The sequence below is a fragment of the Aspergillus ambiguus genome, assembly GCF_047715705.1.
Source record: "Aspergillus ambiguus strain CBS 117.58 unplaced genomic scaffold BDV59scaffold_3, whole genome shotgun sequence".
In the NCBI taxonomy this organism is placed as follows: domain Eukaryota; kingdom Fungi; phylum Ascomycota; class Eurotiomycetes; order Eurotiales; family Aspergillaceae; genus Aspergillus; species Aspergillus ambiguus.
The window spans coordinates 1,143,148-1,167,745 of NW_027395516.1; the positions used below are offsets into that span (position 1 = coordinate 1,143,148).

The 24,598-nt window shown below is 52.4% G+C and overlaps 10 protein-coding genes across 10 annotated transcripts; 6 read left to right on the forward strand and 4 right to left on the reverse strand.

The window, feature by feature from the left end:
- Positions 1-953: 953 nt before the first annotated feature.
- On the reverse strand, positions 954-3,907 carry BDV59DRAFT_170218 (kinesin family protein). The gene is made up of 6 exons (XM_073688373.1): positions 3,514-3,907; positions 2,395-3,457; positions 2,215-2,342; positions 1,637-2,167; positions 1,527-1,587; positions 954-1,471 (listed from the first exon to the last, which is right to left on the reverse strand). The coding sequence occupies exons 1-6, from the start codon at positions 3,856-3,858 to the stop codon at positions 1,143-1,145; spliced, it is 2,457 nt and encodes an 818-aa protein (XP_073552029.1). The 5' UTR covers positions 3,859-3,907; the 3' UTR covers positions 954-1,142.
- A 456-nt stretch (positions 3,908-4,363) lies between these two features.
- Positions 4,364-5,810, forward strand: BDV59DRAFT_209545 (putative RTA1 domain protein; the record flags this gene model as incomplete). Its single annotated transcript, XM_073695406.1, has 4 exons — positions 4,364-4,661; positions 4,724-4,823; positions 4,880-5,029; positions 5,090-5,810. The coding sequence occupies exons 1-4, from the start codon at positions 4,637-4,639 to the stop codon at positions 5,808-5,810; spliced, it is 996 nt and encodes a 331-aa protein (XP_073552030.1). The 5' UTR covers positions 4,364-4,636.
- A 290-nt stretch (positions 5,811-6,100) lies between these two features.
- Positions 6,101-7,126, forward strand: sec11 (signal peptidase complex catalytic subunit SEC11). The gene is made up of 4 exons (XM_073688374.1): positions 6,101-6,451; positions 6,513-6,565; positions 6,622-6,767; positions 6,832-7,126. Exons 1-4 carry the CDS (start codon positions 6,313-6,315, stop codon positions 7,064-7,066), a joined length of 573 nt encoding a protein of 190 aa, XP_073552031.1. The 5' UTR covers positions 6,101-6,312; the 3' UTR covers positions 7,067-7,126.
- Positions 7,127-7,214: 88 nt separating this feature from the next.
- BDV59DRAFT_170227 (putative ubiquitin conjugating enzyme (UbcB)) lies at positions 7,215-8,382 on the forward strand. The gene is made up of 3 exons (XM_073688375.1): positions 7,215-7,438; positions 7,487-7,603; positions 7,683-8,382. Exons 1-3 carry the CDS (start codon positions 7,412-7,414, stop codon positions 7,998-8,000), a joined length of 462 nt encoding a protein of 153 aa, XP_073552032.1. The 5' UTR covers positions 7,215-7,411; the 3' UTR covers positions 8,001-8,382.
- A 1-nt stretch (position 8,383) lies between these two features.
- On the forward strand, positions 8,384-11,147 carry BDV59DRAFT_209553 (cytochrome P450). The gene is made up of 5 exons (XM_073695407.1): positions 8,384-8,990; positions 9,054-9,294; positions 9,347-9,465; positions 9,521-10,306; positions 10,361-11,147. The coding sequence occupies exons 1-5, from the start codon at positions 8,634-8,636 to the stop codon at positions 10,499-10,501; spliced, it is 1,644 nt and encodes a 547-aa protein (XP_073552033.1). The 5' UTR covers positions 8,384-8,633; the 3' UTR covers positions 10,502-11,147.
- An 890-nt stretch (positions 11,148-12,037) lies between these two features.
- BDV59DRAFT_170231 (putative GTPase activating protein (Gyp3)) lies at positions 12,038-15,226 on the forward strand. The gene has a single exon (XM_073688376.1). It carries the CDS (start codon positions 12,484-12,486, stop codon positions 14,848-14,850), a length of 2,367 nt encoding a protein of 788 aa, XP_073552034.1. The 5' UTR covers positions 12,038-12,483; the 3' UTR covers positions 14,851-15,226.
- A 376-nt stretch (positions 15,227-15,602) lies between these two features.
- Positions 15,603-17,298, forward strand: BDV59DRAFT_198675 (choline transporter-like family protein; the record flags this gene model as incomplete). The annotated part of the gene is made up of 2 exons (XM_073693198.1): positions 15,603-15,875; positions 15,952-17,298. 2 exons carry the CDS (start codon positions 15,603-15,605, stop codon positions 17,296-17,298), a joined length of 1,620 nt encoding a protein of 539 aa, XP_073552035.1.
- Positions 17,299-17,418: 120 nt separating this feature from the next.
- BDV59DRAFT_87160 (uncharacterized protein) lies at positions 17,419-19,460 on the reverse strand. The gene is made up of 3 exons (XM_073697252.1): positions 18,975-19,460; positions 18,807-18,924; positions 17,419-18,754 (listed from the first exon to the last, which is right to left on the reverse strand). Exons 1-3 carry the CDS (start codon positions 19,047-19,049, stop codon positions 17,523-17,525), a joined length of 1,425 nt encoding a protein of 474 aa, XP_073552036.1. The 5' UTR covers positions 19,050-19,460; the 3' UTR covers positions 17,419-17,522.
- BDV59DRAFT_87159 (uncharacterized protein) lies at positions 19,461-22,103 on the reverse strand. The gene is made up of 2 exons (XM_073697251.1): positions 21,171-22,103; positions 19,461-21,121 (listed from the first exon to the last, which is right to left on the reverse strand). Exons 1-2 carry the CDS (start codon positions 21,875-21,877, stop codon positions 19,873-19,875), a joined length of 1,956 nt encoding a protein of 651 aa, XP_073552037.1. The 5' UTR covers positions 21,878-22,103; the 3' UTR covers positions 19,461-19,872.
- Positions 22,104-22,731: 628 nt separating this feature from the next.
- BDV59DRAFT_170235 (bifunctional AAA family ATPase chaperone/translocase BCS1) lies at positions 22,732-24,405 on the reverse strand. The gene is made up of 2 exons (XM_073688377.1): positions 24,212-24,405; positions 22,732-24,139 (listed from the first exon to the last, which is right to left on the reverse strand). Exons 1-2 carry the CDS (start codon positions 24,362-24,364, stop codon positions 22,784-22,786), a joined length of 1,509 nt encoding a protein of 502 aa, XP_073552038.1. The 5' UTR covers positions 24,365-24,405; the 3' UTR covers positions 22,732-22,783.
- Between the last annotated feature and the right edge of the window lie 193 nt (positions 24,406-24,598).

Below are 24,598 nucleotides of genomic sequence, written 5' to 3' on the forward strand. Positions count from 1 at the left end.
GGATATGCGTATTTGATACTTCCCTCTATACCCAGGGTGAGAACACTTTGAATTTATAGTTGGTTTATTCGTTAAACCCCACAGCCGTTGTAGCAAGGACTCGGGGGCTCTTTCTTGGTGCCTAACCGTTGGCCTCCGAAAACATGGAATACTGCTAGTACACATCTTTTCCATTTACTTTACCATATGACATCAATACGCGCACATGTAGGTTTGACTATCATCAGTCAGCCGCCCACTGCATACTAATCTAATACAGTATGCTCAGGTCTGGTTTCTGTCTTTCTGCCTACCTTAAATCCGAGGCTCCGGCTTTACCATACAATTGGAAATCTGATCGGGCCTCAGACATACCAACCCGGTGATGCGCCGAACTACTACGTGAGGTTTGTCAAACTACCCTTCCTCCGATGCTCACCCTTATGTGGAATCGAAGCCGACGTAAATACAAGCCGTACTGATGCTGATTTGTCTAATCCAGACTGCTAAATAAACGATGCTTGCATTTCTCATACTTCAATTCTTTTGCTGGCAGGCATAGGTCTTATCCACTGGCGGAATAATCAGCGCGCCAAACAGTAAAAAGCCGATCAAGAAAGTAAGCATTTAAAGATCCTAGCCCACCCACCCAGTGTCAGCACAGACAGTAACGAATATTCCCATCAGATTCAACGACCGATAGAAATTCAGGAGATGAAAGGTTTGTCGACTTGACAAACTTCCAACAGAAGTCGTCCAGGTACCCACTTTAAGCATTGGTCGTGTCCATCTATGTTGCCTTAATATTCCGTTGATATGAGCTAAGCATCCATCGAGCCCTGGCCCGTCATATTTGGTCTGTCGTATCCTGGACCACAGCATCTTGGGTGCAGAGAATGCATTGTGCACGGCTAGCGATACAGCTATAATTAACTACTGTTTCGTATGGCGTTGCCCTTGCTCCTCAATCAGTGGGATACCGTATTAGGCCAAGAATTTGGCAATATTTACATCATATTAGGCGGAAATAAAACTAGAAGACTTTGACTGATCCTGGTATCCCAAATCCCGACAGTTATGACGCCCAGTAACTCCTGCAAGCAGAGATGGCAATGATCTAAGAACACAGAACAGAACCAACCAATGATTTAACATGAATGCGACTAAATGTCTTCCTCTGGGGCCAGATCCCATTTCCTCGTGGTCATTTTCTTCTTCTTGCCAGGAGAGGCTGAGGCGGGAGAAGGGGAGAACATGCTATCGGCCAGCTTCAGCTGGTCCATCTTGCGGAGGGCCACCTCGATGTCGCTTTCTCGGCCCAAAATATTCGAATTGCGTGATGGCTCTAGCGTATTCTTGGGTTTAGGTTTCTTAGTGGGCGAACGACACAGCAGTTCTCGTTCTAATGCCGCTAATTTGCTGCGGAGCTGATCGTTCTCAAATTCAAGGTCTTCGATCTTATCATCACGAGAAGGCTCAGGGTCTTCGTGAACTGCGAAACCAAGGTCAGTCTAGATACAAGCAACACCTACGCATATATCACTCACTTCGGAACCCTCGCGATAATAGTTCGATTTTTTTGTCAATGTGTTCATCATTATGACCAGCCTAGTATAGTTAGCCCAATTACGATAGATTTGTAGCCATATTGCCTTACCTGTTCATCCAGAGCAGCTTGCCATTTCCTTCTCTCTTCTTCCATTCGCTCATCCATTTCAGCCCAGCATTCCTCGCGTACTTCCTGTTCGATCATGAGGCATCTCTCCTCGCTGGCTTTGAGTCTCAAATCCAACTCTGTTCTAACAATCTCCTCTTCAGCCAGTTTCACCGAGAGGCTCTCGTTTTCGCTCGTCAGTCGCTCAATCTCGGACATAGCCTGATCTAGTTCCTCATGTAACGCTATATTCGGAGAATGTCGTCCACTTCCAGCTCTAAGAGATCCCAGGGAACTGGAGTATACCGAAGACTCGGACCCTGAAGCGACACGAGGGACCGTAACATCACGGGCCAGTGCAGAATACCGCAGAATCTGGGAAGTCGCGTTATAATCCCCCAAAGGATCGGCAGTGACGATCATAATAGCCTTCTGAGGGTGACGATTGTGGCCAGTACTTTGAGTCGAAGATGGGAAAGAATTGGAGAATAGGAGTTCAGTAAGCTTGCACTGCCTGAATGGTACCATCGCCGTCTACCTATGTTAGGGAAGAAGTCTAGTGAACTGATGTGGCGCCATACCTTGTTTCCATCTTGTATATTGCTCTGCATCTGCAGACACTGTCCCAAGTACATCAAACTCTCGTTGATTTTGCCAGCTTCAGCAAGGGTAGACCCAGCTGTTTTGGCGGTTCTTGCTCGCTCGGAGCCTATAATCAAGTCAGACGTATATTAAAGCCATTAGATAATTGGCCGACTCACCTGCCAAATCTGCAACTGTCAGGGTGTTCCCTATCCACGTCTCATCCCCGGTTCTCTTGTTCCGCATTCTTCGCTTCACTTCAAGACAGAAGAACCCGTGGCTGCGAGAACTGACACTATTGGCACCAGTTCCCGTAACCTTTCGTTCTGTAAGACCTATGTCAAGAATTGCAAGTGCCTCCTCGTAAGTACTGCAAGCTATCTTGCGTAGCCCAGCAACAACCTTACGATCTGGGGATCCTTCTGTCGACTTGAAAAGAAGAGGCCGTCTTCGATCTTTCTGCGCGTTCCCTTGTCGTGACATAGCACTCCCTTGCCCAGACACAATTGCAGGGGACAGAAGGTCAAATATCCTGTCATTGTACACTTCATACATTGAGACGAGGACGATATACTCCGAGTTTGGGTTTAATTCGACGGTCATATGGCTCACATCGGGTGACCTGGGCAGCGCGCTAGGTCTCTGGGACATGGGGCGACGGGGGAAGATAATGGCGGGTGTCGGTTCCTTTAATATTTGGGTATGCGCTTTAGTAAAATGTAACTCATTTGGGGAGTGAGAGAGGAGCACCGCCGCGGGTCTAGGACATTTTCGTCTAGACCAGCTCTGGAGAACTCCCAGGGGACCAGTATCTTGCGTCTGCCTTGACTGGGGAGAATAGTAGACGGATGGCAAGAGGGGAATAGGTCCACGGAACATATTCAACCGGGATCCTGGGGACGCTTGAGGACGTGGATGTGGGGTCGTGGTCCTTCGCAATGGACTTTCCGGGGAGGGGGTTCGTACCGTCATTGGAGTCTGTGCCCTGGAGGAGCTCATAGGAGTCTGGGCTCTAGAATTTCTCCCACGATCTGCTCCAGAATCACCATATACCGCCTCGAGAAAGGCCTGTGCAGTAAACATTTGGGATTCTGTATGATCGGATGATGACACGGAGGATAACAGCATTGGAGTTATTGAGTTGTCTGCGGGTCTGATTGTTGAGGCCAGGGATTTGAATATCACGTCGAGCCCCATTTGTGTGATGCCCTTCTGTGTTTTGGAGCCGAGAATTGTATGGCTCTAGGAGTTATGTATGTCAGGCAAACTCAGAGGTGCCAGTTTGAGCTCATTCATACCTTTCCGCTTCCTGTAACTCCTAGTGTAGCGACTAATCCATCTCTCCCCTCCAGAAGAACGCCTCTTATCAAAGATTCCAGCCCTGTCTCCTGGAAAACATTCAGCTGCGAAGCTGATTCTTCGAATACCTGTGTAAAGCCGAATCTCTCAATCCCACGTTTTCTTCCATCGTTCGGTGGTTGGAGCGTGACATGAGTGGGCGTAGCAGTAGCTATCTCATGTCCATTTGATTCGGGACCTTCTACCGTCAAGAAGCGCTCGGGTTGAGGATCTTGACTCTGCGAGACGGGCGGACGGAGGCGAAGGTAGACTTGAAATAAGGACGATGATGGCGAGGAGTCCATGGTGGCTGGCTGTGCGTGTCTCGCTGCGTAGAGCGCGATGAGGTTAACGACAGTCGATGAAATGGATCCTGTCAAGTTGAGGACTTTCCCCTTTGAGAAGTGCAGTGGCGTTCGATTCCATTTCGGGTTAGCAGAATGTTGTCCAGGCAACGCCTTCCCAAATGGGACATAAGCTTCGATGCCTGATATCTAAGGCCGCTTTGGCAGTCTTCCTCATGTCGCAACACTTGATCCCCCCAGACTGAAGTTGTTGTTCTATCGATGGAAAATCGCACCGTGATATTATGACCGATTTACTGTTTTCGCAATACGATGCGGCCTGATACATTAACTTCCTTAGGCGCTCCATTTCCACCCCATAGTTACTCGACGCTCTCCAAGACTCAGCCCTGCTCGTATTCGCTTACTTCCGTCTGGACCAGCACTACAAGCCAACTGTCGCTGGACTACTGTGGCTGAAATCGATGACTGGGCAAATCAGTCACCTGCACCCGTGTTTCTTCATCTTTTTAAGTTTAGTGATAGGCAATGACATGTGGACGGACAAGACGCCCCATCCACGGGTGTCTGTCCTATATCCTAATTCGGGTGCTCGTTTTCGCTAGACCCTTCAGCCTCAATCCGAGAGCCACGATGCTGGGTATATATATTCGCAGTTCACCGCGCGTGAGCTCTGCATGAACAAGTTGGTCTTATTCTCTCTGTGCAGTCATCTCTTGGGTTTTTTTTATTGAACCACATTGCCAACACTTGTTTACTCGAGAGGTATATCCTGAATATGCTTGGGAAAAGGGATCCATACCGTAAGTGACCCTCTATGAGAATTTATAACATATAAATGACCGAAATTGCTGACTGCTAACAGAAGAGGGAAGCTACTGGTATTATGCTCCAAACAAAGGTGCACCCATCGCATTTGCGGTACTCTTTACAGTATCTGGGATTATACATATTTACCAATGTTTGTACGAAGTACCTCAACTCACAGGAGGAACGAGAACCTAACAGCTTGGTTATCCAGTAAATACAAATCCTGGAAGGTGACCGGGTTGCTTCCCTGGTCTGCTTTGCTATTTACCACGGGTTTTATCCTACGGACAGTGGGAGCTTTTGGCGAATGGGATAATCTGTCCATATACATCGCGAGTACAGTCTTTTTACTCGCCGCGCCGTATGTACTTCTGGCGTAATCACTGCCAATATATTATTAATGCGGCTAACGGCTGGATAGACCGGTCTACGAAGGCGCCAACTTTTTCACCTTGGGCCGCATACTCTATTATATCCCTTACCATTCACCAATTCACCCTGGCCGCGTCTTCACCACCTTCATCGCGATGGGCGCTGCGATCGAGACTATAACGGCAAATGGAGCTGCGCTGGTTGCCAACACGAGCAATACCCAGTCCAGACAGGACATTGGCAAGGCTCTTCTGAAAGCCGCTCTTATTCTGCAGATTGCCTTAATGGTGGGATTTGTATCTCTGGCCGGACGATTTTACTACAATTGCTCTCGCGGGGGTGTCCTCAATTATAAGGTGAGATATGCGCTCTACGTGCTGTTCACCAGTTGCACTCTTATCACCATACGCACCATCTATCGAACTGTCGAATACTTTACAGCGGCGAGCTTGAACGTCAGCAACATTGACCAGATCAGTCCTATCTTGAAGGATGAATGGTTTTTCTGGATCTTCGAAACTCTTGTCATGTACTCCAACACCACCTTGCTCAATGTTTCCCCCCCGATGCGATGGTTGCCACGGTCAAATAAAATCTATCTCGCAGAAGATGGTGTTACCGAGATTGAAGGTCCAGGCTACGAGGATCGTCGCCATTTCCTCCTTACCTTGTTTGACCCCTTCGATGTAGTCGGGCTCATCGCAAACAGGGGCAAGAAGGAGAAGTACTGGGAGACCAACCGCCCTGGTGCAGTTGCAGCACAAGGCTGATATTGATCAACGGAGTAATGCGTGGGTTCAATGGATAGATATTATGGTTGCTATTCAATTTGTATGTTCTTCTTCTGTCAGCGTCCTTTTATTTTCGGCATCTGTAATTTCAGGATATTTTACCTCTCTACCTTATTTGTAACTATTCCTTTTCATATTCAGGGTTCATAGAATATAAGTGTTCTACTACTCCGTAGAAGCAAAGTAATCAAGTAGTGTGGTTGATCCGCCGATGCCAAGCGGAAACCACATGGCCTCTGGAGGCGGCGAGCCAAACATTCAATCGAGGACACCTCTCCCTTTGCCGATCTGGTCAGCAACAACACCCGTTACCAGCTGGCTGATTACCGGTCACAGTGGGGATAACTCTTCCGATTTCTCCTGGGATAAAACAAACAAATCATTAATTCTGTCATCTTCACAATTTACTTGCTCCCTGTCTCCGTCGCCGCCGAACCTCCGAAGTTGACCCTTCCAAGTAGCCCAGCTACACGAACTCACCATGCTGTCCTTCCTATCGTCAAATCTATCGAACACTCGGCAATCGCTGGCCCAAGTCCTCAATTTTGCCCTGGTGCTCAGCACGGCCTTCATGTTGTGGAAAGGCCTGTCTGTTTTCACCGCGAGCTCCAGCCCAATTGGTAAGCTGCTTCCCCCGGTTGGAACTTACGATTCCAAAATCACTGACAGAAAGTACCCAAGTGGTCGTATTGTCAGGTAGTATGGAACCGGCGTTCCAGCGTGGCGACCTTCTGGTTGGTCTTATCCCTTCGGTCCTCCGAGACGAAAACGTCTAACAAATATGGTGAAGTTCTTGTGGAATCGCAGCCCACGAGCTGAAGTGGGAGAGATTGTGGTCTACAACGTCCGTGGGAAGGACATCCCAATCGTGCACCGCGTCGTCCGTACCTACCCCGAGATTGAAGGCAAGGCGAAGCAGGTGAAGGAAATCGCCGAGTATGTTGGATTGTTCGCTCCTGAACGCACGCGACTTGATACTGACACATGGGATTTTCTTTAGCGATTCCACCCCTACCAACATGCTCCTTACCAAGGGCGACAACAACGTTGCGGACGATACCGAACTATACGCACGAGGCCAGGACTATCTACATCGCGAGGAAGACATCGTGGGGAGTGTCCGGGGGTATATTCCCATGGTAGGATATGTGACGATCATGCTGAGTGAGCACCCGTGGCTGAAGAGCGTTCTGCTGGGGATCATGGGGTTGATGGTGATACTACAACGAGAGTAGGGTTTTATGCACCATAGATCCGGTTAATTGACAGTAGAATAGCGCCAGGCATGAGTCCCGTCAACCGACTGTATCCGTATCGTAAATCGTAAACATCCATGTCGGAAGCGGCTCTGACGTCGACCATTCCCGCCCCGCCTGATCCGACCAGCGGCCCCGCCAGGCTGAGTTGAGCTCCCGATCCCACCACTCATAGACCGTTTGTTACTCTTTCCTGTTCCTCTTCTTCCTCTCAGCCTCTCAGCCTCTTCATCTTCTCCCTTCTCTCTTCCTCCCAGCCTGCATATTCCCTTATAGACTCTTCTCGCATCCCTCTCTTTCCGCCCGTATCGTTTCCAACGCACAATGGGCAGCCAGAAACGCATTGCCAAAGTGAGTATCCTCATTCGACTTAGAAGACACCATCTCATGCGCTTCTAGGAACTCGCTGAGCTGGTTGAGTCACCACCTGCTGGCATCACCGTCGAGCTAGCGAACGAAGCCAACCTCTACGAATGGAAGGTCTTCATGGAGGGGCCCGACAACTCTCCATATGCCGTGAGTCCTGTCCTTGCTTCCCACGCGAGACGTGTAACATCCTCTGGAGATGACTAACTCGTATGCCCATGGTCAATAGAATGGCAGATTTTTGGTCAAGCTCACCCTCCCCACCGAATACCCCTTCAAGCCGCCGACCGTTGCCTTCGGTACGAAGATCTACCACCCCAACGTGACAAACGACGACAAAGGGAGCATGTGTCTAGGCATGCTGAGGCCCGACGAGTGGAAACCCAGCTCACGCATTGCGGCCGTGCTGCAGTTTGCGCAGCAACTTCTCGCGGAGCCCATGCCCGACGATGCCGTGGAGGGCCGCATCGCAGAGCAGTATAAGAACGATCGCGCCCGGTACGAGGAGATCGCCCGCGAATGGACGAGGAAGTATGCGACGGCATAGCAGGATCGCCCGCTGGTAGTGAGGTGATACGATGTGGTCGTGCTATGAAGGTTTCGGTTGAGGGTATTCCGCTGAGCCCTGAGAGGCTTTTCCTCCCTACGAGAGTATCGCATCTGGCCCCAACCCTCCGAAACGCTCGCTTCCCCAGGCATTCTGCGTGGTCGTGCTCGAACGAGCCTCGCGGTCTTACCCCTAGTCCACCCCGTTTCGTGCGTGATGCACGCTCCTATGAAGTATCAGATAGACTGGTCGTGTATTTCACTCCTGCGATGGTTGAGTATTGCAGCTTAGAACTATAGAGTGGAATCTACACTGTTCGTGAGATGCGGTATCCGAAATTAGACAGTGGTAATGCTTGACATAGACGAGTCGACCCTTGTTCGGATCCGGATTGAACTGCCGTGCCAGTCGGATATCCGGACACGCCTTTAGACCTTGTGCTGTTTCCCCGCTTCCTTCCCTATATCGCGGAAGAAATTCCGTGAAGCCATACAATCATGTCCCATATGATTGGCGTACACAATGAACGGCAGCTACCGTACTGCTTCATCAGCTTTGTCTCTCCACAATCCAGGTGGAGTCTATTAAATGCGGGGTTTGGGGATATACATATATATGCCCCATACGGAGTAGATGGCTAATAGAGAGCGACCTTTCGATACACCTTGGACGGTCATCGCAATGGCCGTCTTTTCAAGCATTTTCGATTTCTGCAGCCAGCATATCCTAGCCCTGACAGTGTTGGGTCTCGTCTACCATCTCACGCGGAACTACTTCACTCCAGGTGCATCGTCCGTCCCAGGGCCCTTCCTTGCCAAACTCTCCAACCTCTGGAGATTTGTCGATGTGGCGCGCGCACGTCCAGAAGTGACGCAATACAAACTGCACCAGAGGTATGGGGACTATGTTCGACTTGGACCTAATGTAGTCAGCGTGCGGAACCCTGATGCCGTGAAGACGATCTATGGGATCAATAAAGGCTACCGAAAGGTAAGATGGAGTAATCCTAAGAAATGAAACGGGCTTTGTCTGAAACTCTGATCGTTCTTGTAGACCGATTTTTACCGCGTGCAACAGCAACTCGCCAAAGGAAAGCCTACCCCAACTCTGTTTACTACTCTGGATGAGGACTTTCATGCTGCCATCAAGCGTCCCGTCTCCTCTGCATATTCGATGAGCACCCTGACGGAGTTCGAGCCGTTTGTGGACAGCACGATTCAATCATTGTTCGTCCAACTGGACCGGTTTGTCTCGGAGAGAAAAGTCTGCGATATTGCTATCTGGTTGCAGTATTGTAAGCGTGGCTGAGTGGACCGTTAGCAGGAACCGTGCTGACTGACCGGTAGATGCATTCGATGTGATTGGGCATTTGACATTTAGCAAGGCGTTTGGGTTTCTGGAGCAGGGGAAGGACGTTGATGGGATTATTGGCTCCCTGGAAAAGACGCTTGACTACGCGGGAAAGGTACATGGTTTGCTTTGGCATTAGTACGCATGCTAACAGGACCTGAACATGGCAGATCGGCCAGATGCCCTGGCTGGACTACGTCTTTGTGAAAAATCCCCTGAAACAGCTCATTCAGGGTGGCGCAACAACGGCGGTGGCCCGGTTTGCTCGGGACCGTATGAGCGAGCGGCTGTCACAGAACAGCGAGAAGGGCTCTGTAGGGGCATCATCGCAACGCAAAGACTTCTTGACACGTTTCCTCGAAGCGAAGAGCACGTATCCAGATGTGGTCAACGACGCGCAGGTCTTCTCATACACCGTCAGCAACATGAACGCCGGGTCTGACACAACGGCCATCTCGCTCCGCGCCATCCTATACTACACTTTGAAGAATCCACGAGTGATGAAGAAGCTTCGGGCGGAATTGCGCGAAGCATTTCACTCAGGAACGGTCACGCTGCCCGTCTCATGGAAACAAAGCCAGGAACTGCCGTACCTAGATGCGGTCATTAAGGAGGCGCTCCGTCTGCACCCCGCGGTGGGCCTGTTACTGGAACGCGTTGTCCCAGAAGGGGGACTCCAGTTACCGGATGGCCCGTTCTTACCCCCAGGGACGATCGTTGGGATCAACCCATGGATCATCCATCGACACCCCGTCTTCGGAAGCGCCGTGGAGTCGTTCATCCCCGAGCGGTGGCTTCGAGGCGATGAGGAACCCGAGGCTGCGTTCCAGACACGACGACAGGATATGGTCCGGGCTACCCTTACATTCGGGGCGGGGCCGAGGACGTGTATTGGAAAGAATATTAGTCTGTTGGAGATATACAAGTTGGTGCCGTCGCTGTTATTGACATACGATGTGCGTGATGTTCCTGGAAAATATGGATGGTGCTATGGCTAACAATGGATATAGATCGAACTAGATGGCCCTACGGCAGAGTGGGAGATTATTAACGCGTGGTTTGTGCGGCAGAAGAAGATTGATATTCGGCTTGCCCGACGGGATCTTGGGGCGGGGACTGTTGGAGCGAGAAACGACGGATGTGATGTGTAGGATATATATCACAAGTCGAACGGCTGTCATACTTGAAATGGAAAGATGGGCGTGACGTGGAAGGGATGTCGAGAAAATCCCTTACGCAGGAATTCGTACCTAGGTACTGATGTGGTGACTGTGCTACCGGTTTTTGGAATTGACATGACCTCACAACCTCTAACCTTGAGTGAGGTAATATTGTATTTCGAAATCATGGGATGTTGTTTTTCATGGACCCCCCGAAGCTGTCCGGAGAACTCAATGTCTCGGATGTTACAAGGGATTCTCGAACACCGACCTGGCAAACCTAAAGAAGACACGTCCCTGGCATGAAAACACGATTCACCGAGCATTCCACTGCATGATTCAGAGTGCTCTTGTTTCTCCTCAAGGATACATGTCACTCGGAGATGAAATACTTGGTTAGAGCGGAAACCCACACAGATTACGGAAGAGGGATTGTTTATTCCAAACGGCGAGGGGTCTGATTGCGTCGACGACCGGGGTGCTCGGGATATTTAGGCTGCACTAATGTACATGTAATAGGATTGGGGTAAGGCAAGTGTCATTCCTGAGCATCGAACCGTCGGAGGATACATGAAGTAAGGTACGGAGTATGTGGTGTCGTACATTGACGCATATGTACGGCGCGCACCATGATATGTCAAAGACACCGACATACTGAGGGGAGTTAGCCAGATAGAGCGGGATATCAGAACGTGGTAAGCGATAAAAGTCGACTGATGTTATCCCAACGACGCGAAATTCCACAGCGAAACCGACATGATGGGTGCAATTAAATAGACTTCCGGGCTAGGACGGTAACGAGAAAAGCAAAACAAACAACAGTTGCCTCCTGTGAGTCAAATGCGGCGAGGTCCAATGGAGACGACGAACGACGGTCAGGTGCTGCTGCCATCGACGCAAGGGATGGAGGGACTGGAGTAGTGCATCTACTCCGTATTCTGAAATGGATGTATCGGACCCATTCGGGCGATTTTTCGGGAAGACGGAGAGTGGAGCGGGACTCGACTGGACTAGCAGCGGATGAAACGAAGCGAAAGGGGTCCAGGAGGGCAAAAAACCAGAAAGGACTCCACTTACGAGGGGAAACTGGAAAGAAGAAACGGAGATAGATGATAGAAGATTGACATCATGCAGGCGGGATGAAATCCGGATTGAGTGGCTGCCATTCAGACGGAACGGATCGAACGACTGATAGGAGAAATGGAGTACAGGTGCATTGCATACGGTGACGCCACCGTGATGTGTATGGTGCGTCTGGGAGAATACGATCTAGGGATCAAGTACCTCGTACAATCATAGTACTGGATGATATCAACGATAATGATCATACAAAAGAGAAGAAGATCAGATGGAGGACAATAGAAGACCAAAACAGCAAATTCACAACATGGATGGAATGCAAAACAGCTCTGAGTAAGGAAGGAACGGGTCACATTCCACACTAGGCCCCATCGGGCAACGGAGCGCTTTCCCCTTTTTTTCCCACTTTTGGGTCGCGCCTTCCCGTCGAGCTCCATCCAGGGCCGACTAAACTCTTTCCTGGATCGTGTCTGTCTCATCTATCACCACCTCTTCTTCTTCTCCTCCTCCTCCTCCTCTTCATCCTCTCCTCCTCCTCCCTCAATGAACCTCTGGTAGGATCACCTCTCCTGGATGGATTGAATCTCTCTGCAGCCGGGTCTCCTTCTGCATCTACTTCCTCTCCTTCTATTTCCTAGCTCATTATTTTTTTCCTTTTTCCCGCCGTTCGTTTCACTTGCCCGCACCTGGTCGGGTATCGTTACCTCGTTTACACACCCTGTCATTCGTTTGCAGTCGATCTCTCCTCCCGGCATTTTTCCTTTGCCCGTCTGGGTCTATATCGAATTCGCAGTTCCTCGACCTCCACTTCACTCCTCCCATCTCCGCCATATCCTCCGACTTTCCTGACATCAACCAATGCCCAGCTCAGTCTGGCTCACCAGCTCGTGGCCATGGTCACACTAGAAGATGGAGACTTCCACTATCCGCACTCCCCAGGCGAGTCGGATATTCCCACTCGCCGCAGAATCCCTCATCCGCCTCGATTGGACCCGCTGAGGATCAATCCGCCTTCTCCACGACCCTCGACCGCCACTGGCTCTCGTCCGTCCCATCGTCTACCTCCAATGCCTCGGAAATATCCCGCCTACCCTCCCATGGAGGACCCTTTCTTTCGTGCCGCCTCTCCTCAGCCCTCATATCCTGAAGAATTGACTATGCGACGCCCGACATACCACCGCGCGCCGACCTTCCCAGCTCAACCCCATGACCGCTCCCCCAGGCCAGCATACTTGGAGAGTGGTCATGAACGTGCCTCTCATCGCAATTTGTCTCCCTTGCAACCCCCTCTCCGAACCTCTCGATCTAGCTCCCGGTTAAACGGTAGACCTCCAAAGGTTCACTACCCCCAAGAACGCCAACCAAGCGACCACTATGCTTTGGCCCTGCCCAGGTCAACTCCATATGGTTCTCCAGACACCTACGGGGAAGACGCCCTCCGGTCAAGTGTCAATTCCGCAATGACCTCTCGTTCCAGCATCGAACATGCCAGCGGGACCGAACGCAGCTCTGTTCTCACTAAAAGTAGTTCGATCACCGATTTGTCCCCGGACACTCCGGACGGACCCTACGACAAGGACGGTGGCATGAGCGTCGAGGATGCTATTTCGATGTATCTAGATGGCTTCAGCGATGTGACAGAGGAACCGGCGTCTCCTGACCTGCGGGACGATACGAAACTACGGCCATTGAGTCCTCCACGACCACCTACAGCCCTGACCTTGGATGACGGCAATACCTCGGATGAACATTCCCCGGATTTGGATCCTGTGAAGGACCTTCCACCGGTGCCTTCTTCTTTGGCGGCTTTGAACCCACCAGACCAGAATCAGCTCGATGGTCCCTTCCTGGGCGAGCCCGAGCCCGACGCGAAGTTGGTGACGGACGCCTCCCTTGAGCAAACACCATCCAATCCAGGCTTGGGGATCGCCTATGAAGAAACAAAGCTGGTTCTTCCAGGAACCGTACCTCCACCATTGCTCCTTGACACCACAAGTCGCGATCGCTATGGGTTTCGCAAGGCGAGCCACCATGTCACTTTGGAACAGTACGAGGCCTGGAGTTCTACGTATGCCGATTTCGTCGCAACTAGGAGGGTCAAGTGGTCGGAGCTGTTGCGCGAGCACGGCCTATCGACCTCGGACCCCACCGTCTTTCCAGCCAAGTCGTCCAAGGTGAAACGTTTCGTGCGGAAAGGTATCCCGTCAGAGTTTCGGGGAGCCGCATGGTTTTGGTATGCTGGAGGATACGAGCATATCAACCGCAATCCCGGCCTCTACGATCGACTGGTCGCACAGGCCATGGACTCCCCGACGAACGACGACAAAGAGCACATCGAACGTGATTTACATCGGACCTTCCCCGATAACGTTCACTTCAAGCCCGAAAATGCTGACGAGCTCAGTAAGTCAGGCGCTAGCTCTGGTAGCAGCCACCTGAGACACGGCTCGGTGATCGTTGAGACCCAGATGATTCAATCTCTCCGTCGTGTGCTATATGCATTTGCCCTTCATAACCCTCAAGTGGGATATACCCAATCACTGAATTTCATCACGGGTATGCTGCTCCTATTCCTCCCGGAGGAGAAAGCCTTCTGGATGTTGCATATTATCACCACAGTATACCTGCCTGGTACACACGAGATCAGCTTGGAAGGTGCCAACATTGATCTTTGGATCCTCATGGTACTCTTGAAGGACTCCTTGCCCCAAATTTATAACAAAATAACGGGGTCGGGGCCGCGCACCAAGACTCCTCCACTCACAGTCAACTCACGACTGCCAGATATCACCCTTGGTTTGACTAACTGGCTGATGTCTGTTTTCATTGGCACTCTACCGTTGGAGACTACGTTACGTGTTTGGGATGTCTTCTTCTACGAGGGGTCAAAGACATTCTTTCGAGTCTCCCTGGCCATTTTCAAGGCATGTGAAAGGGATATCCTGGCGGTCTCCGATCCGATGGAGGTATTCCAAGTAATCCAGACCGTGCCAAAGAAGCTGCTGGATGCCAATTCCTTATTGGACGACTGCTTCGTGCGACGGCATCGTGTCGGCCAGGGTCGTATCGAAGAACTGCGATCGTCCCGACGCGTTGCCGTGCGACGAGACAAGGCGCGCCGCTCGATGGCCATGAGCAAGGGCCAGCTTCAAGCTGCCACAGATGAATGGACTACCCCTCGATCGCGTACTCCAATCCCAGGGATCGAGCGCAGTCTTGCGGATTCATGGCGCCATATGAGACATCACGCCTTCCGGTGAACGAGCAGTGCTAGTGGCCTGCCCCACCATCCTTTTGATTGTAACGAAAATTCTTGTTTTGATACCCAAAGCAGCGCGCTGGAATCCAAGATCTCCCCTGTGGTCCTCCCCTCTATCATCTGACGTCCGCTACCTTGCCCATGGTGCTTGTCAGGGGAACGGACCAACCCTGGCACTGACCCTTTCCGACCTAGTTAATGTCTATATTTTAATTTCCCTGTTGACCGGAGTCTCTTGGCCGCCCACCCGTCCCAGTGGAAGAAGGGAGAGACCAAAAGTGTACATACAGACCAGCGTGATGACTTTTGTGCGGACAACGATTGCATTGCATTTGCATTGATGTACATACATAGAGCGAGGAATCCATGATCTGATGATGCATTATTCGTATTATTATCATTATTTTCCTTTGGGATCAGCTTGGATGTCATCGCCTATCCGAATGATCGGGTAGGGCTGAAGTGGAGAGCTCCAGGACACCGTCTCTTGGGTCGCCGAGACTCAACCACTGGATCGGCGCATCTCTTGGCCATCACTATGACGCGCTCTCCAGGCAGACACAAGCCTGCATTCGGAAGCCCGGGAAAGGGATGAGGGGAATGAAGTCTCTGGTCTTGAGGTCATCTTGCATACCCCCTTACTCCCGGTGCCTGTCTGTGACACTGCTCCCCACGATTTCCCTTCTGTACAACCCGCCTTTACATGAAGACTGATACACCTGTTTCTTCTCGGCAGCGTCTATCGCCGAAATCATGAGTGGACAAGCAGCCAGCTATTACAATTCCGGCCAGGACTTTGGCGACGGTCCCTCTCAGCAAAAACAAGAGCCGCAACAGCATCCGGATTACAATAACAATAATTACACGAATGGCCAACAAGGCCATAATGGCGCTGGATATGAACGAGGGCCCGAGCCAAAGCCACCACAGGAACCTCCACCGACTTATAATCAGGCGGTTTACGGCTTCGACGACGCCTTCAAGATTGAACGGCCCAAATGGAATGATCTATGGGCAGGGTTGTTGGTAGGTTCATGATTTCGCTGAGATCGCTACTCGGTAAATTGATCTCGTTCCTCATACATGCTAACCTATTGTATAGCTCATTGCCGTGTTCCTTGGGTATGTTGCCGTGTCGGGAGTCGCCATCCACCGATACTCCAAGTACAAAGGCTTCAACGGTGGAGGCATCTATGACTCGTCCAACACCTTCTCCCTCGACACCAATACTCTTGTGCTGTTCATGTTTGTGCTCTGTGTAGCACTCGCATTCTCCTACGCATATTTCCTGGGAGCTCGGTATTTCCCCAAGCTCTTCATCTGGGTCACCGGAATCCTCAATATCGTATTCGCGTTGGCCACCGGTATTTACTACATCGCACGAAAGCAGTATGGCGGTGGCATCGTGTTCCTTCTCTTCGGTGTGTTCGCGATCGTCTGTTTCATCAGTTGGATCCCGCGTATCCCATTCACAGCATTCATGCTGGAGACGTCAATCGACGTTTCCCGGAAATACGGTCACATGTTTCTGGTGAGCACGGTTGGAGGGATCGTGGCCGTGGCCTTCAGTGCGTGGTTCTCCGTGACACTGGTGTCTATTTATGTCGCCTACGAGCCAAACAGTGATGGTGTTAACCCGTCATGTCGCGATGGGGGATGCAGCACGGCGCGGGTCATCGGGCTAGTCGTGTATGTCACCTTTGCGATGTACTGGTTCAGCGAATGGGTGAAGAACACGGTTCACACGACCATCGCGGGCGTCTATGGATCGTGGTATTTCTGGAGTAACTCACCCAGCGGTATGCCAAAAGGATCGACTCGCGGCGCGTTCCGACGCGCGACAACCTACTCGTTCGGCAGCATCAGCTTCGGAAGCCTCATCATCGCCATCATCAACATGATGCGTCAAGCGTGTTCGATCGCCCAGCGTCAGGAAGCGGCGCAGGGTAGTATCGTCGGAAGCATCGCATTCTGGATCCTCGGCTGTTTCATCTCGCTGCTGGACTGGCTCGTTACGCTGTTCAACCGCTACGCGTTCTGCCACATCGCATTGTACGGGAAACCCTATATCCCGTCTGCGCGTGATACCTGGACCATGATGAAGGACCGTGGCATCGACGCCCTCGTCAACGACTGTCTAATGGGCCCTGTGCTGACGATGGGATCCGTCTTCGTGTCCTACGTCTGCGCCCTGCTCGCCTACCTCTACCTGCAGTTCACCCACCCGCCCTACAATGATGGGGGCGACTTCACCGCCGTCATCATGGCGTTCTCGTTTGTCATCGGCCTGCAGATCTGCCAGATCTTCATGACTCCCGTCGGCAGTGGCATCGAGACCATCTTCTCCGCCATGGCCTGGGATCCGCAGGTGCTGGTACACGACCACCCGGATCTGTACTATCGTCTCGTACATCTATACCCGCGCGTGCAGCAAGCAATCCATGCGTAATGCGGAGGTAGTATAGAGGACGGAGACGGGGGACGGAGTAAGTAGAGTAAGTAACGTTATTGTTCAGCATGCAGCCATGGCCAATTGTGATTAGAGAAATGAGACGAAACAAGTCATGAGTTCACATTAATTAATAAAGTATATGATCATAATATGCCCAGTAGAAATACACACAAGACATGAAAGTCCAATAAATATATAAGTCACAACGAAGAACAAAACGTCTACAACATCACCACAGCAATCCCCGCCGCAACCCCCAAAGCCGCAACAACGCGTGGGACCGACTGCGGTGCGACACCCTCGAACGTGCCGAAATGAGTACCCGCCGTGCTGGTGCTACCATGCGCATCCACGCCCGTCGGGGCCGCCGTTGTCGGCGTCGAATCGCCATGCATAATGCCGTGCGACACGACGGTTGACAGCGACGCCGCAGACGAGGACGGAACATAACCAGAGGTTAAGGCGGAGGAGGAAGCAGGGACTGACGAGCCAAGCGTTCCCGTCTCCGGCACGTGCAGCAACAGCGTGGAAGACGGCGCGGTCACGATTTCTACCTCCATCGGCGGATGTGTTTCCCCCGCGACCGTTTGGATAACGGTCCGGGTCTCCACTGCCGGTGTTGGTGGTGAGTCGGGTACTGTGCCTGCTGTGGATGCCGGCACAAGTTCGGTCCGTACCTCTGTCACCGTCGTGGCCACAGTCTCTACCTCCAGGGGTGGGTGTGTTTCACGCGCCACCGTCTGGAGCGTGCTCATGGTCTCCACTGCTGGTGTTGGGGGTGAGTTAGGTACAGTGACTTCTGTTGATGCTGGCACAAGCTCTGTATGCAGCTCAGTTACTGTTGTGTAGACCACTGGGATGTGGACATCCGGTGGGGATGGGCTGGATGCGGTGCTTGCTGAGGATTCTGGCACATGCACTGTCTGTAGTTCGGTTACTGTCGTGTAGACCACTGGGATGTGCACATCTGATGATGGGCTGGATACGGTGGCTGCTGAGGTTTTTGGCACATGCACCGTCTGCAGTTCTATAGCTGTCGTGTATACCACTTGCGTGTCGACCTCCGGTGCTGGGGGAGGTGCTTCAACCGGTGGAGGGTTGGGTCCAGAGGGAGGAGGGCCTGCTGGCGGAGGGCCCGCTACCGCAGGAGGCGGGGGAGGAGGCGGAGGTCCAGGTACTGCAGGGGGTGGCGGAGGCGGCAGAGGACCTGGAGGGAGGGGAGGTAGTGGCGGTCCAGGCGGAGGAAGGAATACTGGTGGAGGGGGTGGAGGAACAGGGACTACTGGAGGTGGTAGGAAACGGCGCTGTGGCCGAATACTAGAAGTAGCAGATGGTGATGGCGAGCTGCTGCTGCTATCGTCGTCCACGTCTCCTACACGCACCATGGGAGCGCTGAGGTGCTGGTGGAAGAACGAGTGTTCTTCACAGACATCATGGTAGAGGGACTTTAGGGCTGTGGGGGATGTCAGTTGGCGTGTTTCATGGTACAGTAGATCAGCACGTACAGATATCGGCCTCCTCACAGAGGCCCCATGTCCAGTCGGAGATATGACCTTCTTCGAAGTAAGGGCACAAGCATTCGGCGGAGTCGCCGTTACACCCTGTTTCTTTTTCAAGAGCATGCTGCTTGGGCGTTACCAACTGCTTTGATCGGGGATGCTCAGGATACTTACCCCGCATGCTGATCTATCGGTGAATGAGGCGACAGTATTGGCCGCAATGCCGGCGAGCACCACGATAGCTCGCATTTTGTCGGTAGGAGATGTGTCGGATTAGTCGTCGTTAGTGTTTCAGACGACAACCCCCCAACGTGGCCTTGTCTCTTATTATACTGGAACCAGTGTCTCACAGTGGCATAGTTACCTGATAACAGATTAGGGTTCCTATGCGGCATGCGTTGTTCCGACAATGTGCATCCCGGAATGCTGAGCCGAGAGGTATGTATCGGTGGTGGCACATCTTGAAAGGGATGAGGTGCTGACGTCTTCACCATTTGAAGCTGAGCATGCAGTGCATCTTTTCGGTCTTTTGTCCAGCTCGTATGATATGAAAGTCGTGCTGCTATACTGCATTGGGACAGCAAGCCAGCAACTCGCAGTCAGGTGAAGGGCCTGCCGGTGGTCGTCAACCCACCCAACCGACATATAGTTTGACCCTGGCGTGTGCATTCTTCGAACGTTACTCGATATGAGTTGCTACATGAACCGAATTCAATGTCGCAGATGCCGTGGCATCACTTGGGCAGCGGTATCCCTTCATTCTGGTTTGAGCTTGTTCAGCACTCAAATGCCTGCCTTCTCGGGGCAACCTGGGCTCATCTGAGCTATGAACGATCAGCGTCGACTGTTCTTTAATACTCGTAGAGGAGCACACTGTCCTCGTCGTCCAGGATACGCTAGAATGTTCTCACCCAGGCACCACATGAATGCAGCAACGAATGTACGCCGGATGCTGGATAGGCTCAGAAGCATCCTAGACGATAGTGAGAGACCGTCATCCAGAGAGTATACATATCTTCATCGCATTATTCTACAGCCAAGGTTAGACATAGACATGAACATCATACCACCATTAAAACCTCTCACTAGTAACACATCGAGTAACGGTTACCAACGCCCAGGCCAGTATTTTGACCAGCAGCGTAAGCGCATCAACGACCATACGTAGTCCCCAGAACAGAACGCGAAGTGCCCCTCGAGTAACGCCAGGCAGTTTCTCCCCGTCCCGCGAGGAGCTAGCCCCATATCGGCCGTACTGCTCCAAATCAAATTCCTCCACAGCGACCTTCTTGCTTCCATCCTTCCTCCCCAGCCTGGACTTGCTTCGTCCAAAGGACCGGAGCCACGATATTCCGCGCCCGGTGCGTTCCGCCTTCTTGCCCGCGATCTTCGACATAAGCTCCGTGCTTTGCTCGGTGTCTTCCCGCTCTGCTAATGTAGTCACAAGCCTACCTGTGAACCTCTTTCCACCTCCAATCACATACGGTTTCTGATGCTCGCAGGGGTTGTAGAGGTCCATCTCAAGGAGAAAAGCTCGGGTGGATTCGTCGGACATCGCGACGGCCATCACCGCAGAAACAAGTGAGTCGATGGCATACAGTGAGGGGATGGTGGTTGTGATGGCCATGGCAGAGATAGACAGGGTCATCGAGGCGAGGTCTAATGCTGCCAGCGGTTCGTCCGCGTCAGTCAATGGGAGGGTCGACGTGCGCGGGGTAGCAGCGGCATTCGCGGTCTCGACCGCATTGGCCGGCAACGGGGTCGTCACGAGGATCGTTGGTCGCTGTGTAGCTGAGCTACAGTCGCTGGCGGTGTCTGCGGACGGCGTCGAGACGCTGATATGCAGAAGCCCGGCGTAATTGGGACGCACAGGAGAGAGCGGGATGCCCGCGGCGCCGACGAGCGCGGGGCGCTGGGCTGGTTGTTCCTGGTGCGTCTTGTTCAGGGAGGGATGGCGCAGCTCGTAGAGCCGGCTGATGTGATTCCACGTGAGTTTGCAGGATTCCTGGGCAGCAGCTCGTTTGAGTGCATTGCCCTCTACCTCGGCTGCCTCGGCGAAGTCCAGGAGGTGGTGTCGCGCGAGCTCCCCCGCTTGGTCGATTGCGAGCATCGCGGCGAGTCGGGAGAAGAGCTGTGTGACGAGGCCGTCGTTTGGCGGTTCGCGACGACGGTGGTCTTCAAGCTTTATCGTCATGATAGGGACGTTGCTCTTTGGTTGTGAGGGGTTGGCTCTCTTGATGGACAGCTCGTTGGTGGGGTGTGTCTGCATTGTATAGAAAGGTGATTGGGGATCACCGAATGTGTACGTCGAGGAGTCGGTTCTGGCTGCGTAAGCATGGTTGTCGGTCATAGGGTTGTAGATGTGCTCACCGTGCGACGCGCAAATGGTATGTGCCTGCGAGACCTTCTGGTCGTTGACCATTCGCAGCCTCCCATAAATCCCTTAGTTCGTCCGTGGATGAATAAGGCACCTCAGCGTGCTCTAGCACATCTGAAGGGAAATTTAATACGCTGGCAGGGACTGTCTTTGGGCCGAGGGTACGATCGATCTCGGGCTGGGGAGAGAAGGCCAGCGCCCTGGGCTTGCGTCCCTGTGGCGAGCGATCTGGTAGTTGTGGATAGTATTTCTGTTGACTAAGTGGGACATTTGGGTCGTAGCGAGGAAATATCGACCTCATGGGAATGACCGGGGAACTACTGCTCTGAGGAGCATTGTGCGAAACAGCCTTGTGGTTATCATTTTTCAGAGGAGACTTGGATGGATCAGTCACTGGTGAATCCCAGCAATCTGATCGGTTCCTCTGCGGGCTGGACCATGTCCGTGATTCCGGAGTCTCTGGTGTGGACGCAGACGCAGACTGTGGGATATGTGCCTTTGCCGGTGGCTTGACGCTGCCTGTATCTTCAACAACGTGGACAAAAAATGCCTCCGTTTGGGGGCTGTTTCCTTTCAATCCTTCCGGGGCAGTTGAGCCTGACTGCGGACTTGGGGTTTGCGGCTTCTTTTCTCTTCGGAATGGATTCTTGGAAACACGAGATTGTGGAGAAGTCGTGGGGAAGAGCTGGAATTGGCTCATCCTGGGCGACAGAGGGTGAAAACAGTATTAAATGGAATTAAGACTGGCTCAATGAAGAGCAGAGTGAACGCCTGATGCGCTAGTCTCGGCTGACCACTTGCCGGGTAGACAAGTCGGGATGATAGTGGATACAAAAAGATGAAGCTAAATTGGAGGAGAGACCAGCACTCCAGGAACAAGAAGCTGACAGAAGAAAACGGCGAAGATATTCAGGAAATTGAGAGCGTGCCGAACAACGACCCATCTGGGATCAGTGGTGACAATATACCTCTCCGGCGCACACTCCATAATAGTTCCGCGGCATCTCAAAGGACTAAATGGTGAAAAGGCGTTAAGGATCTCGACGATGAGAGGCTGCAGATGTGAAAAGCTGGCATTGTTCTGCATGACCTCAGGCTTATCGAGGCCGGCGCTTAACCGCGCTCTCTCGCTGGTGGACGGGAGATGCGTCCCTAAGCACCGAGCGGCTTGACATGAGGGGCGGCGCTTCGAATACGAAATCTGCAGCTCCCATTCGTGCCGTAGATGACGCCGAGAGAATCAGGATCGGGCGATCTGTGTGACTCGACCTCGCGTGGTGTTCTGCAGGATGGAATCATCTCGCGATGGCCCGGTATGGGATGCGAGTGGTCAGTTTTGGACGGCACCGGCTGTTGATCGGTGTGATAGGAGCCATAATTGGTTCGAAAGGAGCCTATTATCCATTAGTATTCTTGCTGTGAATTGATCTAGGCGATGCACCAGTATACATGAGTCCAAGACGATGCTTGGTTAGATAACCGAGGAAAGCAGCATCTTACCTCGAGGACCTAGAAAAGCAGGGGCATTACCGGACCAAATATAGTTGGTTGTAAGGGTGCTTTGTTATACACAAATTCTATAATGGTATAATACACAGTACTGGCTTCATCCCTGGCTATTCTCCATAGCCTCCTCATGAACACTAACGGTGAGTCCCTCGGCCATCGCAATGGCACCCTCCATATCTCCTTTATTGTACAAAAACAAGCCCTGAAGAGCAGCAGCACTAGTGCTCTTCGCCTGTTCTGGCATCCGGCCGTTCTCGTCTTCTATCAGGCCAAGCTCATGCAGCCGATCGAGGAATCTCCGTCGGTACGTTCCGGAGGTATCCAGATCCCCGTAGAAGCGATCCCACAGACAGCCGACCTGGTAGCGCGTCACTTCACCCAGGCGGACGGTCATGTCAACACGTCCCGGGCGGACCAGAGCTTCGTCCAGGCGCTCCACATGGTTCGTCGTCAGGAAGATAATCCGCTCTTCAGCACTAGCGACTCCATCTAAAGCGTTGAGTAAGCCTGAAAAAGTCACGTTGGCGCCGCGATATCCATCTGCGTCGGTCTGCACCCGGCGGTTCGAGAACGCAGCATCCACATCTTCCAGCAGCACCAGCGTTCGATTGGGCACGATGGTTAGAAGGTGGTTCAGTCGATCATCCGTCAGACCCCGCTCACTCAGGTTCAAAATGGCAATGTCGTAGTCCAGCTCGCCCGCCAGGGCCTGAATAAAAGAGCTCTTTCCGGTACCCGGGGGTCCGTAGAACAGATACCCACGCCGGTAGGGGATGCCACGGTCATGGTACCACTTCCCGCTCGCAATAAAGTCCTTGACATCGTCCACGATGCGCTCCTTCACGCCTTCGTCGAGGACAACCGAGTCCAAGGGTCGCTTTCGCCGAGGCTGTCCAAATAATTTCCATTCGGCCCCCCAGCTATTATAGATAGATGTTTTTCCTTCGTGCGATTGCTGCGCGTACGCGTGGGCTTCCATAAAGAGATCCTCGAACACATGTCGATGAGAATACAGTGTGGTCAGGGTTATCGTCTCCCACGGCCGGCCGGTGTGAAGATCTTGGGACTTGGACTCTCGCATTCGGTTGACGAAGATAAAGGCATTTTTGTAGCGCAAGACGTGCCTTCCGGGACCGGGGACTAGCGCAAAATGGGTATGAATCGCACCGTTGGAGTGCTCGGTCTTTTGCGTCTGGATGGAGAGGTGTCGCATTCCCGGAGTCAATCGTTGGAGGAGGGATTCCATGAAGCCAGACCTGCTGGCGGCGGACCGGGCGGTATTGAGTTGCGATTGTTGATATAGCGTCATCCAATGGAGGAACCATGGGTATGAATCGTCTTTGATGCTGATTTCGACGTCGACAAGCATGCGCCTGCGGAGGAGCGCGGCGCCATGCCGGATGCCTTTCTGCGCGAAGCTCAGGCCGGCGCCTAAACCGGCAAGTCCGAATCCCTATCCAAAACCGTGTCAGCTCTTCTCTGTATCGAAGACTCAACTGCTCTATCCATCTGACACCTAACGTACCGCAGTGAAGAAAGGGTTGCTGGAAAGCTGGGCGAACAGGCCGCCCTCGCCGGTCGACTGCCCGGCTGCCTGAATGGCATCTTTTCGTTGCTGGGCAATTATCTCACCCGGCGAAGGCAGACCCGGCGCCCCCGATGGGCCACTTGGATCCATTCCACGGGAGACAAGAGAATGGGGCTGTGGGAGACAACGTCAGCTTGTGATGGCTGGAGAAAATCCGCCTCGTGATCGGCCGGTTGATATCGGCACTCGGAGTTACGATAGACCGACACATACAGTCTATGGAGTACACAACCAACAGCCAGCGCTGGATCAGATGGAGATGTTATAGATACTATAAGAAGTCCTGTATATAATACTGCATGTTCCGCTGCCTGTCACTTTGTC